The sequence below is a fragment of the Delphinus delphis genome, chromosome 16 (genome assembly GCF_949987515.2).
Source record: "Delphinus delphis chromosome 16, mDelDel1.2, whole genome shotgun sequence".
In the NCBI taxonomy this organism is placed as follows: domain Eukaryota; kingdom Metazoa; phylum Chordata; class Mammalia; order Artiodactyla; family Delphinidae; genus Delphinus; species Delphinus delphis.
Genome location: NC_082698.1, coordinates 47,234,583 through 47,251,727, shown reverse-complemented (window position 1 = coordinate 47,251,727; position 17,145 = coordinate 47,234,583). Strand labels below are relative to the sequence as shown.

The 17,145-nt window shown below is 48.5% G+C and overlaps 1 protein-coding gene across 1 annotated transcript in view; it reads right to left on the bottom strand.

The window, feature by feature from the left end:
- Positions 1-14,361, bottom strand: part of LOC132439193 (FERM and PDZ domain-containing protein 2-like) — a 59,160-nt gene extending 44,799 nt beyond the window's left edge. The window contains exons 1-7 of the mRNA XM_060033474.1: positions 14,121-14,361; positions 12,334-12,494; positions 8,251-8,274; positions 5,868-6,020; positions 4,026-4,158; positions 3,232-3,319; positions 1,357-1,483 (exon numbers count right to left, since the gene is read on the bottom strand). Coding sequence (XP_059889457.1) covers positions 1,357-1,483; positions 3,232-3,319; positions 4,026-4,158; positions 5,868-6,020; positions 8,251-8,274; positions 12,334-12,494; positions 14,121-14,361 — 927 coding nt within the window. The remainder of the gene's footprint in view (positions 1-1,356; positions 1,484-3,231; positions 3,320-4,025; positions 4,159-5,867; positions 6,021-8,250; positions 8,275-12,333; positions 12,495-14,120) is intronic.
- Between the last annotated feature and the right edge of the window lie 2,784 nt (positions 14,362-17,145).

Sequence of the window (17,145 nt, the reverse complement as noted above, 5' to 3'; positions counted from 1 at the left end):
GAGAATGGGCACCCTATGGGGTGCCCATTCTCAACCCATTTTGCAGGAAGTCAAGGCTCCAAGAGGTTAAGAAACTCACCCAAATCTAACACCAGTGAGTGATAGGGTTGGGTGGGCCTTCTAATCTGTCCCCCATGGGTTCCTGGCAGGACTTCTGTCTCAAGAGGCCAAACATCCAGCCAGGGTGTCCCTCAGAAGCGTCTTTAGCAAGCGGTTATGAAGAAAAGTCAAAGAAGATGAACAAGGCCTCCCTGATGCAGGTCCATCCCTCCCCCTCCAAGTTCATGAAGCCCTGAGAGTGGCCTTGGAGGGCAGCAGGGGCTGGAGGGGAGTGTGGCACCAGGGCCACAGAGGAGAGGATGTCTTGCGGCTGCCCCGAGCTCAGCTCATCCCTAATTGGTTGAGCACATTAAGCAAATCTCTCTGCAACAGACAGACAGGCAGACAAGGCCTCTGGGGGCATCTGGGTCTGATGTTCCCAAAGGGCTACTGATGCTCAGACAGAAGGCCTGGCAGGGACAGCCTCCTCAGTGAACAGCCTGCTTGGGAGAGGTTTGTCACAGATCCAGGGGCACTGATCCCCGTGGTCACTGTGGGCTTGTGTGGTTATTAAAACAGTTTTGCAGCTCATGTCAGTGTCACGCATCGAGGAAGGGATGCTTTTTATCTAAACACCGGAAGTGGCTCTGACCGCTGGTGCCAGAGCTGTTTCTGGCAGAAGGCGTTATCCTGGGACCATCCCTGATCTCACCCTGCAGCACAGGTGTAGCAAGCCGGCCCCTCAGCAGAGACCAGCCTGCCTGCCAGGAGTCAGGGGTCCCCGGAGCCACAAGTAGAGGTCACCCAACGTGGTCCCTCCTGTCGTCACGGACTTCCAGGCTGGGGCAGGCTGGCGTGGCTACTCTTGAGCCCCAACTCCCCACACTCGTCCAACCCCTACTGCCCTATGTGCCAACCAACCTGGAGAATCTCTCTCCCTGACTGTCCCACCCATTCCTTTGCTCCCACGTGTCACCTGTTCAGAAGGCCCTTTCCAAGTACATTCAGCCTTCTCAGCTCTCTTACCACGTCCCCTGTTCTGCCACCATCCACGCCAACGGCTGTGAACTTCCTGAACGCTGGGACCTGGTATCTTCAACCTTCTGTCCTACACAGAGTCTACAGCAAGGCCACTCAATAACACCTATTGCCCTGAATTTCAAAGTTCAGGATGATTTTAGTCCAGTTCTCTGTAAATCTCAGCCCAGGGACCCCGACCCCCGGCAGGACCCTGCCCATTTTCAGCTGCTGCGTCAGCCACACATGCCTCCTTGCTCACACCTCTCTTGGGAGTGCCCTTTGGTCCTCTCTGCTCACCTTTCCCTTTCTCTGCAGGAAACCCTTTCCAGAAGAAGCTGCTAGCCGTGAGTTTTCTGGGAGAGCAGAACCAGAGCTGAGCTGTCGGCCTTCCTGAAGATCTGGGGGAACTTCAGCTGGAAGAACGCTGGCCAGCGGTCAGAGAAGGAGCAACAATTAACAGTAGAAACAGCTTCCACCTAGCAAAAGCCCCCACACACGTGTGTACCCACTACTGCCCCTTCACCCCACGAGTTATATCCGCTTTGCCAATGAGGAAGCTGAGGCCCAGAGAAGTTAGGGCTGCAGAGCCATGGGGGTTGTTTTGAGGTACAAGGGTTCAGGCCGTCTCCTCCTCACCCCACTTTGACCCTGCCTCTGTTCACTGTGCTCAGGACAGGCTGGGCCCGTGACCCCAGGTCCTGAACACAGAATGATGGGGCTGCAGAGGGTTCTGACTTTCCTCCCTAGAATTCTATCTATTGTTCAAAATGTTTCAACGATAAACACACATTATTTATGGAATCAGAAAAAAAAAAAAAAGATTTTCATTGGGAAAATAGCAAATAGAGTTTTGTTTTGTTTATTTATGTTTGGCTGCATTGGGTCTTTGTTGCTGCACACGGGCTTTCTCTAGTTGCGGCGAGCAGGGCCTACTCCTCGTTGCAGTGCACGGGCTTCTCATCATGGTGGCTTCTCTTGTTACAGATCACGGGCTCTAGGCACATGGGCTTCAGTAGTTGTGGCATGTGGGCTTAGTTGCTCCGCAGCATGTGGGATCTTCCCGGACCAGGGCTCAAACCCATGTCCCCTGAATTGGCAGGCGGATTCTTAACCACTGTGCCACCAGGGAAGTCCCACAAATAGAGTTTTAAATAGAGGAAAAAGCATTTTGAGGTGAACTCTGCAGCCTCCTGCCAAGGCCCCAGCTGTGTATTTGACATCAAGCTGGCTACAGCCCTTGGCTGATCCGTGGAGAGACAACGAATCAAGATGTATATAAATAAAGTTTCAAAATGCATAATGTTCCAGGTCCAGGAAGATATGGGCCCATATGGGTTTCAAGCAGGTTTATTAGGCTGATTTTGAAAATAGCCACAATTCTTCTCCTTGATCCATGCCCTTAACCGTGGGACTTTGAACCCCCTCCCATCAGAAGGTGGAGTCTGTTCCCCACTCCTTGAATTTGGGCTGACCTATAGCTTTCTTTGGCCAATAGAATGAGGTGGAAGTAGTGAGGGCTAGGGCTAGTTCTGGAGGTTCTGTGGAGATACCTCTCTCTCTCTCTCCCTCCCTCCCTCCTCCCTTTTCTTCTTCCCTCCTTCCCTCTCTTGACCTCAACTCTGCCATTGTCATAAGGACAATCCCAGGCTAGCTAGCCTGTGGTGAAGAACCAGGGCTTGCCTAGACAACAGCCAGCCAACCCCCAGAAGCGAAGTTGCCCAGCTGAGGTGCAGCTGATCACAGATGCACAAGAGTACCCTGCAGAGTGCAGAAGAACCTCCCAGCTGAGCACAGCCTAAATTCCTAACTCACAGAATCAAAAGCTAAATAAATCATTGTTTTTAGTCGCTGTGTTTTGTGGCTGTTTGTTACGCAGCCTCATGTGACATAGATAATCACAACAACAACAGAAGCATGTTGTTCCATAACTGAGTCTGAACTTGGTTCCCAGAGGAGACAGAATGCCCTGACACCATAGCTGCCATCAGGCCCCTCATCATCTTGGCTTCATACCTGCTTAAATGTGGCTTTTTCACCTGCCAATGCAATAGGGTCAGCTTTTTCCAGAAAAGCAACAGACTTCTCAATAATCAGAATAAAGAAGCAGGGTACAGCACGTCCCACACCAACGTCCCACAGCAAGTTCACAGCCCCGTACACCTTGCTGCTTACCTGTTCACAGAGAGGCTGCAGCAACTGTGTGCTGAGGCGCTCAGTCTGGGCTCCAGGGAGCTCTGAGTCTCTGTGCTTCTCTCTGAAACTAACCAAAGAGCATGGTGGAGGGCATGAGCAGAGGCAAAGAGCACGGCTCTCTTGAATTAAGCAACCTAGGGTGTGGATATCAGCATCACGACTTACTAGCTGTGTGCCGTTGACAAAGTTACTTGACCTTTCTGAGTCTCTTTCCTCATGTGAAAAATGGAAATGGAAATAACAGTTACAGAGGGTTGGGGGAGTTTTTAGGAGGAAAGATGAAGCTTAACAACAAAGAGAACCTTATTTTATGGACAACAAACAGTAAATTAATTTTTTTTTTAATCTCAAATTGAAAAGCAGAGAACGGTGGAAGATTTGACGATTAGTCTAAAGGCCATTCTTCTAACACACCTAGAGCAACAACAAAAACACTCTTTCACAAATTGCCTATTCTTTCACTCCACCTAGAAATCAATTAAAGGGAAATTTTTCCTTCATGTCGTTTGTTTAAATTTGTTTTTATCAATTTTAAAAGAGAGTTTATGTTGGGTATAAATAACTCTGCTAAATTACATCTCCGAACGAAGTTTTCCTCAGGACACAGGCGAGTCCTAAGCTCAGCCCCTTCTCTTCAGGGGCTTCCTGGAAGAGTGAGGTTTATATGGGCTTTCTCTGCCTCCACAGCATGGACATCAGGCCCACAGGGGCCAGGAAACAACAGAGTGGGTACCATCAGCCCACCCAGGGAATGCTCAGGGCGCCATACCCACCTCTGCAGGGATGCAGACACCCCGGGGCCCTCGCTGCCCGGCTCTCACAGCTGGCCTGCTGCAACCTGTTCCTGAGCAGGTAGCTTCTGTCCTGCTGCCCGGACGAGCTTTCCTCCACAGCCCTCCTCTCCACCTGAAGGTCAAGTACATCACACATCCGCATCCCAAGGTCGAGAGGGGACATTTATACAGACGCATACAACCTGGCTATCAGTTTGAGTCAGTGTGGAAGGGTCTGTCCTGCACAGTGGGAGCCCAACAGTGAGCACGTAGCAACCAGAGCGAGGTCTGTGTGTACCAGCCACACAGCCTAGAGGTGGTTCACTCACCCCCACCCCCCAACACCTGCATACTCATGCACATCTGTGCCTTCGCTCACACGCTCCCTCCACGGGCCAGGGTCTCCCTGATGATCTCTCCTGTGCTTCCAAGGCCTAGAGCTACATCCTCTCCACCTCTGCCCTCTCCATACCTGCAGATAGGAATGTCCTCTCATCACCTCCCCTCGTCACTTTACTCACATCCAGCTCTATTCCACCACGTTACAGCAAGTTTGCTTGCTTGTCTCTCTCCCACAACCTCACTGTGTGCTTAACGCACCCCTGTAGCTTACTGAGTTCAGTGCCCCAGTGAGGGTCGAATAAGCAGTGGAAATCACTTCACAGGTCCCTGATCGAAATCACTTTATGATTTCCCGATGGCAATGCTGCAGATCATCACAATGTCCATCAGGGGACAACGACATATCAAGGGATGGTAGGCTCTAGTGTCCTTCGAATACATGGACCTCCTCTGTCCCCACCAAATCCTCTGGCTCAATGTACAGGAGTGACATGTTTACACGCCAAGAGAGAAGGGGTCCAAGAAGGAGGACAGGATGGGAGAGGCATTTTCTTTTATTTTTTTTCTTTCTTTTTCTTTTTCTTTGGCCACCTGCACAGCTTTCCAGATCTTAGTTCCCCGACCAGAGATCGAACCCCCTGAAGTGGAAGCACGGAGTCCTAACCCCTGGACTGCTAGGAAATCCCTGGGAGAGGCCTTTTCTGATTGACTGTGGGCAGCATCTCCACAGCCATCCCCTCCTCTCCGTCCACATGGCCCCTGTCTCAATTCTCCAACACGCCCCTGGACAAGAGCAGTGCTGCCCAGCGAACACCTCACTTGCCTCACCTGAGTCCCAGCGAGGCTGTCTCCTCCTGAGACCGCCTCCTTACTCGGCTTGTCCCCCATCCTTCCATCACTCCCTCTCCTGGGAGTACTTCCCCAATAACTAACTTGCACAAGAATGCCCGCCTCTGGCTTTGCTTCGAGGAAACCCACCCTAAGCCAAATGCTCACCATGTGCCGGACCCCTTGCTAGGCACTGGCGAGGGCACAGGGCAGCAAGCACAGCAAGGGGACCCTCTGCAGGCACACGATGGCAGAGGGGAGGGAGCGGCCAGGGACGATGTAGGCACGGTCAGGGAAGGCTTCTCATGCAAGGCCTAGGGTTGAATTTTGATAAGCTAACCCATGGGTCATAAACACGACTGTTTTTATGAAAAGAGGCTCTTTCAAAGATCTCAAGGGTCTTAGCCACATTAGAAATCTAGGCTCGCTCAAAGGTCTTCACCAGCACTGCCCGCTAGAACTGCAGTAACAGGAATGTTCTAGATCTGTCCTGTCCAGTATGGTCCTCGCCAGCTACAAGGGGCTACTGAGAACTTAAGTGTGGTCGGTGTGACTGAGGAATTGAATGTTTTATTTCCTTTCAATGAACTATGACGTAGCCCGTTTGAACTTCAACAGCCACACGTGGCTAGCGAGTAGCCCCCGGCTTGGAAAGCGCAGATCTACACTGACCTCGGAGATGGTGCCCAGAACCAAGCCGACCAGTTGTCTGACATGGAGACTGGCAGAGGCTGGGTGGACGGCCACTTCTTCCCAATGAATCCGACAAGCTTCCAGGATGGACTGCAGCGGTAGCCGCCTGCCAGGCTGGTCTTCACACATGGTTAGCAGAATGGAGTGCAGGGGCTCGCAGAGCTGCAGGGGCTGGAGAGTGGGGCAGCCGCATGAGAAGCCTCCAGAGCGGCAGCCCCTGAGGCCAGTGCCTTGTCAGGTGTGCCGTGGAGACAACTAAGAACGGATGTTCTCATTAACTAGACAGATGCTCACTCCTTCTGGGGAGTTTAGGGAGGCTGAACAGCCTGAGGCCTGTTTATCACTGTTTATCGCTGAGGCCACAAAATGAGGAGCAATTGTCTCTGCACCAGCTGTGTGTAGTCTGCTGCTTTCTAATCTGGAACGTCCTTCGGGGCGCGGGGAGCCCAAACACATCCTTGAAATGCCTACGAAAAATAGGTGCTTGACAAAATGGATTTCTGCCTACGCCAAGCACCCAGATCAAAGCAGGTCAGCCTTTAACTCACATTCACCTGGCCAGATAGACATTTTCTCTAATTATTTAGGTCGCTCTCACTGGGCCTTTCCCCTAGAGTGTGAGCTCCAGGACCACAGGGACTGTGGCTTTTTCACTTTGGAATCTCCAGCGGTCAGTGTAAGGTCAATAATCATTGATTGAACTTTATGTCACATGTACACATCAAGCAAAAGAAAAAATAGTTATTTTATTAAACACTTCCCTCATGTGTTTGAATGACCATAATTTATATCAAATTCATACTCACTCTCAGGTGTTTTCTCGCCCTCACCCACACTGTAAGTTAGTCTCCAGGAAGACTGCACTACCATCTCCTGCCACGGAGCATGAGTTGTGAACGCCTATCTTCATGTGTAACCAGGCTACTGAGTCCCACACTCATATAGCACATCAGAGGACCTCTTACGCGCCGGGACTGAGTGGCTACTTGCAGTATAAGGTGGGAGACAGCCCCAGCCTTTAAGAGGTGTAAAGTCTAATGAGGAAGATGGTCACTTAAAGAGACAAGGACAGTACAGGGTGATAAGGACTTTGGTCTCAGAAACCTAAGACGTGGTCATAACACAGAGGAAGGGGCCTAACTCAGTCTGGGGAGGGAGAAGGGAACTGGGGAAAGAACTTGAACTAAATCTCAAAAAGCACACGGGCTGGCCAGGAGAAAGGCTGGGGAGTGAGCCGCAAACAGAGGGAGCAGTGTGGGCAAATGTTGGCATGTGTCTAGAAGGAAGGAGGCTATGGGCAGGACCAGGCCCAGGGCAAAAGGACAATGCAGGGCCCCTTGGTCAAAATTGTTAAGAACTTTAATGCAGAGCCCTGAATCAAGTGGGGGGCCCTTTTAAGTGCAGGGCTCTGTGCTATTACACAGGCCACATGCCCACTAAGCCAGCCCTGATTATGGCAGAGTATCAGAGAGGAACCAGGGTCACAGGTAGGAACCAATTCTGGGCTCCAGGTATGCTCTGCTGAGAAGAGGAATGCAACGCCGTGGGGAGTGGGGAGTGGGGAGCTGTGAAAGATTCCACAGGAGAGGGACATGGGCAGGTCCCTTTTCAGAAGGAGCGCCGGAAACACTGGGACGTTTAATTGGAGAGGGCAAGGGTGAGATGGAAGGAAGGAAGGAAAGGGGGGGAGGGAGGAAAGAAATAAGGCAAACAGGCTGGACAGAGTTCTCCAATGTATGTTCTTGTTACACTGGTTTCTACGGAATTCTTATAGCGTCAGATGAAAATTTACACACACATACGCATACTGTAGTCAAAAATTTTATAAAATGCTATGATAAAATTTAAAAGTTTCTGTGCTTTAAGCCTTCTCAGAGTCTTTAATAAACTACTCTGACAAATCTTCAAGAAGAAGACATCGTAGGGACATTTTCCCAAATCAATTGAGCACAGAACCCTTTTTCATGGAAGCATCTCACTTCAGGAAGCGCTGCTTTAAAGCCTTTTTTATAAATTGGTATCTTCAGTATCTATAAAATCCTCTAGCTTCCTACTTCCTCTGGACTGGAGTGGCAAATAAGTTCTTATCTTACTTGCCAATCCCAAATTGTGTCTGCCTGGAGTGCCAAGTTGAGTAGGATTCTGAGGTTCTTTCTGTACGCAGCAGGAGCAGCTCTTTAATCGATTGGTAAACCTTCCTAGAACCTAGGAGTACAGAGTGGTGGCACATAGCTCAACAGATGTGGTCCCTGCCCTGGGAAAAATCTAAATAAATCCAAAGACATGACCTGGCAAGGCTTTGAATATCTTGTTCACAGACCTGATTTGGTGGAATGTGAAACCCTGCTGACCAGTAGAGGGTCATTCCCAAAGAATAGACGTGCATCTGCCCAAGAGAAAAAGCACATGATTAGATTTGTCACCTCTGTTATTCCATGGTCCTGTAAACAAGATACAATTCATTTCCGCATGTGGCAGACACTGTTGGCTGGCTAGCCGAACAACCATCTGCAACTCCCTTAAACTTTGCTGCATCCTACTCTAGAGGCTGAAAGTCTCAGTGACCATGACACTCGATTTTTGTGAAAGATGTGAAGTAAGTCTGTTAGGGGGCTTCTGAAAAAGTTTGTTCTTTACTGCCAACAGGAACACATGTGGCTGGTCCCATCCTTTGCCCCCTGTTTCTGCCTTGAACACTGATGTGATACATGGAATCATGGCAGCCATCTTATGACCATGAGGCAATAAGCATAAAGACAAAAAGTCAACAGCTAAGGAGGATAGATTGGAAATATACGGCCTAGATCCTTGATGACATTTACCAAGCTTTTGACCAATCTCTTGACTTCTTGTTACATAAATAACTATATGTATGGTTCCAGCAGCTGTATTTTAGGCTTTCTGTTTCTTGTAGCCAAAACTGTCTCTACATGACACACTACGGTTCAGCCTGATTAAAAAGCATCATATGTTGTCAGAAAGCAACACTGTGTAACAGAAGAGCATTATCTGACTTCCCTGAGCCTCAGTTTCGTCATCTTTAAAGTGAATATTCTGCCTGAAAACTTCTGAGCATTGCGTAAAGAGGACCTGGACACGGTAATAATAATATTCATTATTGTTTTGATTATTATTAGTCAGAGAGCACTTATAACAGACTAAGCCTTTCTCTAAGTCTTTTACTTATATTAATTTATTTAGTCCTCACCACCATCCTGTGAAGTATGTATTTAATTTTCCCCATTTCACAGAGAGGAAACTAAAGCAAAGACAAGTTAGGGAACTTGCCCAAATAAGACCTAAAGCCTAAACTTGAACCCAGGCACCAGAGCCCCTGCCTTGAGCCACTTGGCTTTGTCACCTCTGGATCATACTAAATCCTCAATAAATGTTTATTATTATTATCATTACTATTATTATTAGGCTTCTATTATAACTGACAAGGTGCATTTCCCTTAAGATTTTTCTCTTTATGAAATGATTTCTGGGACTTTGAAAGGGAGACGTTGAATTCGCAAAGCATGATATGTAAAAACGTATCGTTACTGGAGCAATCTACTGGGTCTAATGCAAGTGGGGTTCATTTTGGTTTTTACATTTTTAGGTCAAGGGCATGTGTACAATTCACATGTGCCAATTAGTCCTCTTCTTGGTCCGAAACTATACACATAAACCAGCTAACCACTCCTCTGATAAAAGGCTAGACACCTGCAGGGAAGTTCACCAGCTGCACCCTCATTTCCAGAGAACTGACCCTGAGAATGGCTGCCTGGGCACTGCCAGAGGCACCGTCCACACCTGGGAACTCACCTGGATTCCAAGGGCTCTATCTTAAAGTGTTCTAGTGCAGGGCCTAAGGCTGCAATGACAACAGGCCTCATCCCAAATCCCAAATACAGCCCACTGGTAGTTGCTGCCTTGGAGAAGGGTGGTGAGAAGGATTCCGAAGGCAACTCCTGGCTCAGCATGAAAGAACATCATGATAGATTGGTAATGTCTGCCATGATCCCGGGATGGGGTGATGATGGAATGAGTGCCTTGTAGTTAGAGACCTGCCCACACCTTCCACCTGCACCTAGAACTAACACTCCAGGCAGTGGAGGAAACATCTCAGTGTGCTGGGTAGAGCTGAATGTTGCCCTGAGGAGAGGGGTCAGAGTACATCCTCTTAACCTCAGAAAGGGCCCAGGGCTGTGGGAGGATTCTGAGCACAGCCTCTCTTGAGACTACTTTCCTGATTGGCTACCCCACCTCCCACAGGACCCAAGCCAAACTGGATGAAGACAGGAGACCCTGATGAATGGAGGAAAACAGAAGTTAACAGAACTGCGTGGTAGGGATGCTGTAAGAGAGGGAATGGCCAGGTAACCTTGCATCCTGGCCTAACAAATAAGGCTGAAGGCCAGTGGTTTCTTCTGCTTAAGCCACACTCCCATATGCCATGCCTAGGCAATTAAACCACCAACAAAATTGTTGTTTGGTCCATTAAGGACTCAGTCCCTGCCCACATTGACCCTCTCCCAGCTCAAACTCACCCTTTCCTTCCTGGCTCAGATTCTCAGCAACACGCTTCCCTAGTTCTTAGCTCAGCCTATTCCTTGAGCCTTGGAACTCTGGGAACCCTCCCTCCTCTCCATGGAGGAACATGTGCAGAGGGAGAAGGATGTTCTTCCCCAGCTTGGCTCAGCTCCAGGATGGTCTGAGCAAAGGAGTGACTAGATCTTCAGAAGAGGCCAAGCTGCAGTCAGGAGGGTGATGTCTGTCCCTCACTAGTGAGTGCTGGGAAGGATGGGGAAGGACCCCAGGAGCACTCAAGATCTGTCTTAGCTCAGGTCCTGGAGAAAGCAGAGCCTGAAGCAAGGATTCAGTATGACATTTCATTCAGGAGCAGTAAGCCCAGGGCAATGAGGGTGAGGAGAAAAGGGGGAGGGAGGCAAGGACAGATGTGATGTGTGGGGTCACTACACTGTAACAAGCAACAAAGCACAGCAGGAAGCACAGCACACGAAGCCTTGGCACTCAGAACTTCTCTGGAAGGCTAGCAAGACTTTCCTAAAAGCAGTTCATGAAGAAAGGAAGAAGGGAGAATTTATCTTCTCCTTCCCCTCCCATCTCCCACTTCCCATTGGTGGAGTTTCACTCCATAGGAAACTAGCTCCCCTGCACTTTCAGGTTTCATCAGCAGGCCCCTCTAGTGTTTGCTCAGAAAGTCAGATTCCACGGCTCAGGATGTATCATCTTAGCTGAGTTCAGAGTGTAGGCGGCAACTTGGTGTGGGTGGAGCTTCACCCAAGAGACCCAAATAGGGGCAATCTGAGAGGCACTCAAGTCTGTGTCCAACACAGGCGTCCAGGGATTCACCCCCGGAATCTGGCAGTGTAGGAAAGGGTTCAGGGGCCTGGTGTGCTGGGGCAACTGCCAGTGGGGTGACGGAGCCCAGGCCACTGCAAAGGTGACTCTCATGTTTTCCCTGTGGTGATCTGATTTGGAGACAAACCAGTCAGACGTGGGCCCAAACTAGACAAACCTGGAAGCCACTGAGGTCCTATTCTCCAAGCACAAAGGAAAAGCAGCTCCCATTCCAGGATGCCTCCTGAGAGGAGCGGAAATTCCAGATTTGCCCTTTTCCAATGAAAGGGAAAGGAACAGAACTCAATGATTAAACACACACTATGCCCTGCCCAGTACTGTGTGCCTGCCTGACATCATTCTTTCCTTAGAAATGCTTCGTTTGAAAATTGAAGATCATGTTTAACTACAACATTTTACTATTCAGAAGCAAAACACATCCATGGAAAAACAAAAATCACCACTGATGTTGCCATCCAGAAATAATCACTCGAGACATATATTTTTGGAACTCTGGGCATGTGTATGTGCGTGTGCGTGTATGTGTACACAACTAGGATCACGTTGTACGTGTATATATTTAATTTGTTTTCAGGTCATTAAGTTTCTACAGCTTAATTTTAATGCTGTCTTGTTTCATGTCTAACTCTCACTGGAGATTTAGCTTGTTTCCAGTTTGCCACGAATGTCAACCACACAGCAGTAAACATCACGGCAGCCAAATCAATCTTTCCTCGTGCCTTGGGATACATTCCAGTTGAGGACTTGTTGGGCCCTTTTTACTGTTTTGCTACATGCTGCTGGACCATTTATCTACAATTTTTCCAGAACTTCTTTTTGAGTATTTCTAATAACCTGACTTGTTAGGTCATATTAACCCCACTTTATAGACATAGATCTTGGAGCTCAGAGAAGTTGACTTGTCCTCATCTAAGAGCTAATAAATTACTGGCAAGAAAGCCTGGGAATAAAATTCTTTAACTCCAGTCTGCTTCAGTGCTCCTCGGGGCTGAGCTGGGAGCTGGGGATGACCTAGGACCTGGCGTTTCCCAGAGGACAGGCCCAGCGGGTGCTGCAGAGACACCACGTGCCTTACCTGAGATGCATCAGGCTGCTGCTCGTCATCACTCTGTCCCGGTAGCAGTTCAGGGGCCTTGAAAGGAGCCGCTTCTATATGAGAAACATGGTCTTGGAAGGAGAGACTTCCAGTCGCAGAAAGCAAGACTGACCAGGGGCAGACCACATAGTCCAAGGAACCTGAAACCAAGGCAGCGATGCGGGTGTAGAGATAGGGCTGCCATCTGGAGGGCCATCTGTGGGACTGTGCCCGGCAGGTGCCTTGCAAACCCCCCCCCCCCCCGGGATGAACTGTGAGCGAGACCCGGGGAAACATGTAGTGGAAGGAATTCAAGCCTGACGCGAGCAGGCATAGGAACATGTGTCATGAAAGGTGGCTGCAGCGGTAGCTGGGAAACTAGCAACTGCATCCAAATTCACAGGTGGCCCAAGAGTCTCAAGGTAAAAGGTAAAGAGAGATCAGATCCACCTGGAAATTAGCACAAGTCTGAGTTCTCTGGAGCCAATTCAGGGACCAAGATAGCCGGTCTTCTGGATGTACTATAGCTGTTCATCAGAACCTCCAGGGCGAGGAAGAGGGATTGAAGACTCAGGAAGAAGATGCAGCTGAAGGTACCGGTGCACAGCCTCCCCACGCGGGGACCCTCACCCTGACTGCGCATGTGTCATCTCCCGCATGGGGAGCCTCCACGGCTGGCTGGCAGTCCCCAAGCACGTGTGACTTCGGAGCTGACATCTGGGTGTGGGCACTCAGTGTTTGTTCCAGTTATGAATTTAAGGCCTCGAATCTCCAAATCCGACTTTCAAGACCTGCTCCCTCCCTTAAGCATCTTTTACGGCGAGCGTGATGTGCAGTTTTCTCAGTAGAGGGCGCTGGAAAGACATTGCGGGAGGCGGGCTCTCCTGCTGTTTCGAGGGAGGTGGGGGAGCGGTCACCGGTTTGTGCTTAAGAGTGACGCTCTGCTCCTACGCACGTCCCTGGGCCACCCCTCGGGCCGACCTTGTCAAGTGATCATCTTCTCGCGACCCGGTCTACACGGACTCGTTGGGCTCCAGGCCTCCTGCCGGCACTAGGTCCCGGAGCTGTGGCTCACCTGCTCCCGCCCCCACCCAGAGGGTCACCTGTAGGCAAGTGCCTGTGCCTAGCTTGTCCGGTGACTGCAAACGGCTATGGCCAGGCAAAGCAGAGAACTTTGCCATCATCGTGGGCTGCAAGCACAGCTCCTCCAGCCGATCTGAACCCCAACCTGGGGAGGGGGCTTCCCTTCAAATTTTGTCCCTCACTGGGTACTGCCCTCAATCCTAGGGGGCCATGTCGGGTCTTCTTATATCTGACAGTTACTTTTCTATGGGAGTTATAAATAATTCTTTATATTAACCTCCCCTGTTTAGACCACTGAGTGTGTGGGTTCTGATGGGACACTAGCTGTTGCAGCATCTTGTAGGGGACCATTTTGCAGGTGCCAGCCATCCTGATAGCTGCCCCCTGCCTCCTGTCTCTGATTCTGCCCAGACTGCCCAGGTGTTGCGAGAGGCCCACAGAGCTGCAGCCGCTCTCTCCCTAGACACCATGCCCAGAAAAGTTGCAATACCAAGGCAAAAGAACTTTCTTCCAACTCTGCGGCATGCCATGGGTCCAAGAGACAGAGCTGCCCTCCCAGAGCAGCTCCATGGGTGGGTGTCCTTTGCCTACTCATTCTAATACCTCGGACGGATGACAGATCAATAAGCAGCACCCGGAAATGTGTCTGGGAAGCTTCACATTCAGCTCCCTGTGACTCAGCTGCCCCAGTCACACACTCTTACCACCACGGAGGTCTTCCAGGAGCCGCTCAGCAGCCAGGGACAAGAGGGACCAGATCTCCTCTTCAGACAGAGCTTCGCCCCGGACCTGCAGGGCACTGGCCAGAGTCACAGAGGCCGGGCTCATGCCTGCAAAGACACACGTGTGGCAGAGCCCTTGCAGTGTCCAGGAGCATGTCTGGACCAGCACTGGCCATGACAGCCCATGCATGGTCCAGCCCCCTCTGCAGCACACCAGCCCCATGTTTTATCGCTTACGTCCCCCTGCCTGGGTGCAGGGCCAGGCACACAGGAGAAGCTAAAGAAATGTTCATTGGTGGCTGGCTGGGTTCAGCTGGTTCTCAGTGAATGAGCACATAAATAAATAAACTCCCAGTTAAGTGTTAAGTCAATAAATGAACGAATGAACAAACAAACCATGAGAATGGTTCCCTCTGAGCTGGGCATGTTCTGTCACAGAGAGCTTCCTTGTCTGGGGAATGTCTCTCGCCTGCTGTCTGGGAAAGTGGGTAAACAACGTTTTTTGCCTCCCAGACACGATTCATGTCTTTTCCTCTCTGGCTGCCACAAGCAGAGTTGGATTTGGTGCCAGAACCAGCCCTGTCTCTAATGATCACCAACACCTGCCTGAAGGGCAAGAATCAGTAGAAGGAATAGTAAGCCCTGTGTTTTGAAAAGGTGCAGACTCACAGGAAAGCAAGGGACTGATCTGCTGGAGAAGGAGGTGAGAAAGGCTGATCTTCTCTTCCCTCTCTTCTTAGAGGCTCTCTTTAAACTAAAGCTGACGTTTAAATGTCTGTCCCCCTGACAAAGCTGCCACCCACTAATCTCCAGTGTGGAGAGCCCCAGGTGCGGTGGCAGCAGGAAGAGGCCAGGCAGGCTTTTCCTAATCCATTTGCGTCACTGATCTTTTCTATAGCCGGAGCTCCGAGGGCGGGTGTGCTGAGTTGGGGGCAGGGTGGGGAGCACATTATGGCCCAGCCATCCCTCCATCCAACATGCTAATCCAAGCTCTCCACTCGCCAGCTGCTCAGCTCCCTCCATGCACCTCCAAGACCAGCCTCCTGCAGCCTGATTCCCAGGAGAAAGAGCCTGGCTCTTCCATCTGTCCCCTGAGGGTGAGAAGGGCACTGCAGCAGAACCTAGACACTTTCTGTATGTGGTATTATTTACCACAAGGAGTCTGTGGAGAGGGACTGTTGATCCCATTTACAGGCAGGAAAGCAGTCCAAGGGAATCCAGGTAAACAATGATGGAATCAAAGCTGTAATCCAGGCCCTCACTTGTCTTTTCTTTTTTCTTCCTCCTACTTCTTCTTTCAAACTTTTCTTGAGACTTATGGACTAGGCATTCTCATTCTGCCACATTTTTCTAAATCTTTATAACCACAATGAAACACTGTCTAGTAAAGAAAAAACAATGGGACAAGATTATGATTCTCAAATAGGAAATGAAATCTCTGAATCTCAAAATGAAGTATCTCTCAAAAAATATGAAATGTGATTTTTTTCTAGCTATTTTATGACTAGAAAAAATTGCATTAAATATATAGAAAGTCTGGAGTCGTTAGTTAATACCATCATTTCCATATAGTAATTGAATGGAAGAAGGACAGCCTTTTCAACAAATAGTACTGGATCCATCATGAAAAAAACGCACACCTTATATAAAAATTAACTTAAAATGGATTATAGATTAATGTACAACATAAAACTGTACGTTTTTAGAAAAAATAAGAGACAATATTTGGATCTAGGACTAGGCAATGGGTTCTTAGACTTGACACCAAAAACACATGTCATAGAAAAAAAAATTGATAACTTGGACCTCTTCAAAATTAAAGACTTTTGCTCTCAGAAAGATGCTGTTAAGAGGATGAAAAGACAAGCTAGAGACTGGGAGGAAATATCTGAACATGTGTGAGGTGGTTAATGTTGCCATGTCTGCTTCTTCAGCAGATATTTCCTGTGTCAACTCTTAATATCAACTCTTGAGCAGAAGAACAATATTTGCCCATCACAGGCTTTTGTGCAGGGTTTTAAAATGAAGAGACTGAAACTGAGGACTTCGTGATTGTTGAGCATAATGTAGTCAACACTTTCCAACACATGCTAATAGGAGGAACAAAATGTATATACTGTATATATTCACATTTTCAATTTACCAAGCAGAGGGAAATGAAAATATGCACAATATGTAAAAGGGAGTAGGACAGTGCCTAGCACAAAATAAATATTATATAAGTGTTAACTTTTATGATTAAGATTGGACAGCACTGACCTAGTATTCATAGGGAATTATTATACTGTACTGAAGTATTACAAAAGTTATTATAGTGACAGATGGTCTTAGATCCTAAAAGTTCTATATTTGACAAACCAACATATTAAATTTTTCTTATTTAATAGCCAGCTAAGAGGGTTTAGGCTTGGTTGAATGAGATTTCTGCTCCTATTTTAATTTTGGAATGTAAATGTACTTACCATCCTGCTTGAAAATAAATTTTACTGCACTAGAAATTTGCCCTGAAAATTTATATATTGTGCCTCCTGTAGAAGGGACACAACACCAGCTATAGTCTTACAAAGGGATTAAACCTGAGTCATATCAGGTCTCTGTATCTAGCTGCCATTTTATGACCTTTAAAGGGTAAAGAATATATTGAACTACACAGAGAGTATGCCATTGCGAAATCCAAACTTGGGAAACTCTGCAAGTCAAACAGCCTAAGTTCTTCAGCAAGTGAATTATTTAAAAAAGAAGAAGGGAAGGAAGGAAAGAAAGAAGGAAGGGAGGGAGGGAGGGAGGAAGGAAAGAAAGAAAGAAGGGAGGGAGGGAGGAAGAGAGGAAGAAAGGAAGAAAGAAGGAAGGAAAGAAAGAAAGAAAGAAAGAAAGAAAGAAAGAAAGAAAGAAAGAAAGAAAGAAAGAAAGAAAGAAAAAGAAAGGAAGGAAGGAAGAAATGGAAAGGGAAAGAAAGAAGAGAGAGGGGGAAGGAAGGAAGTGAAGGAAGGGAGGGAGGGAGGAAAGA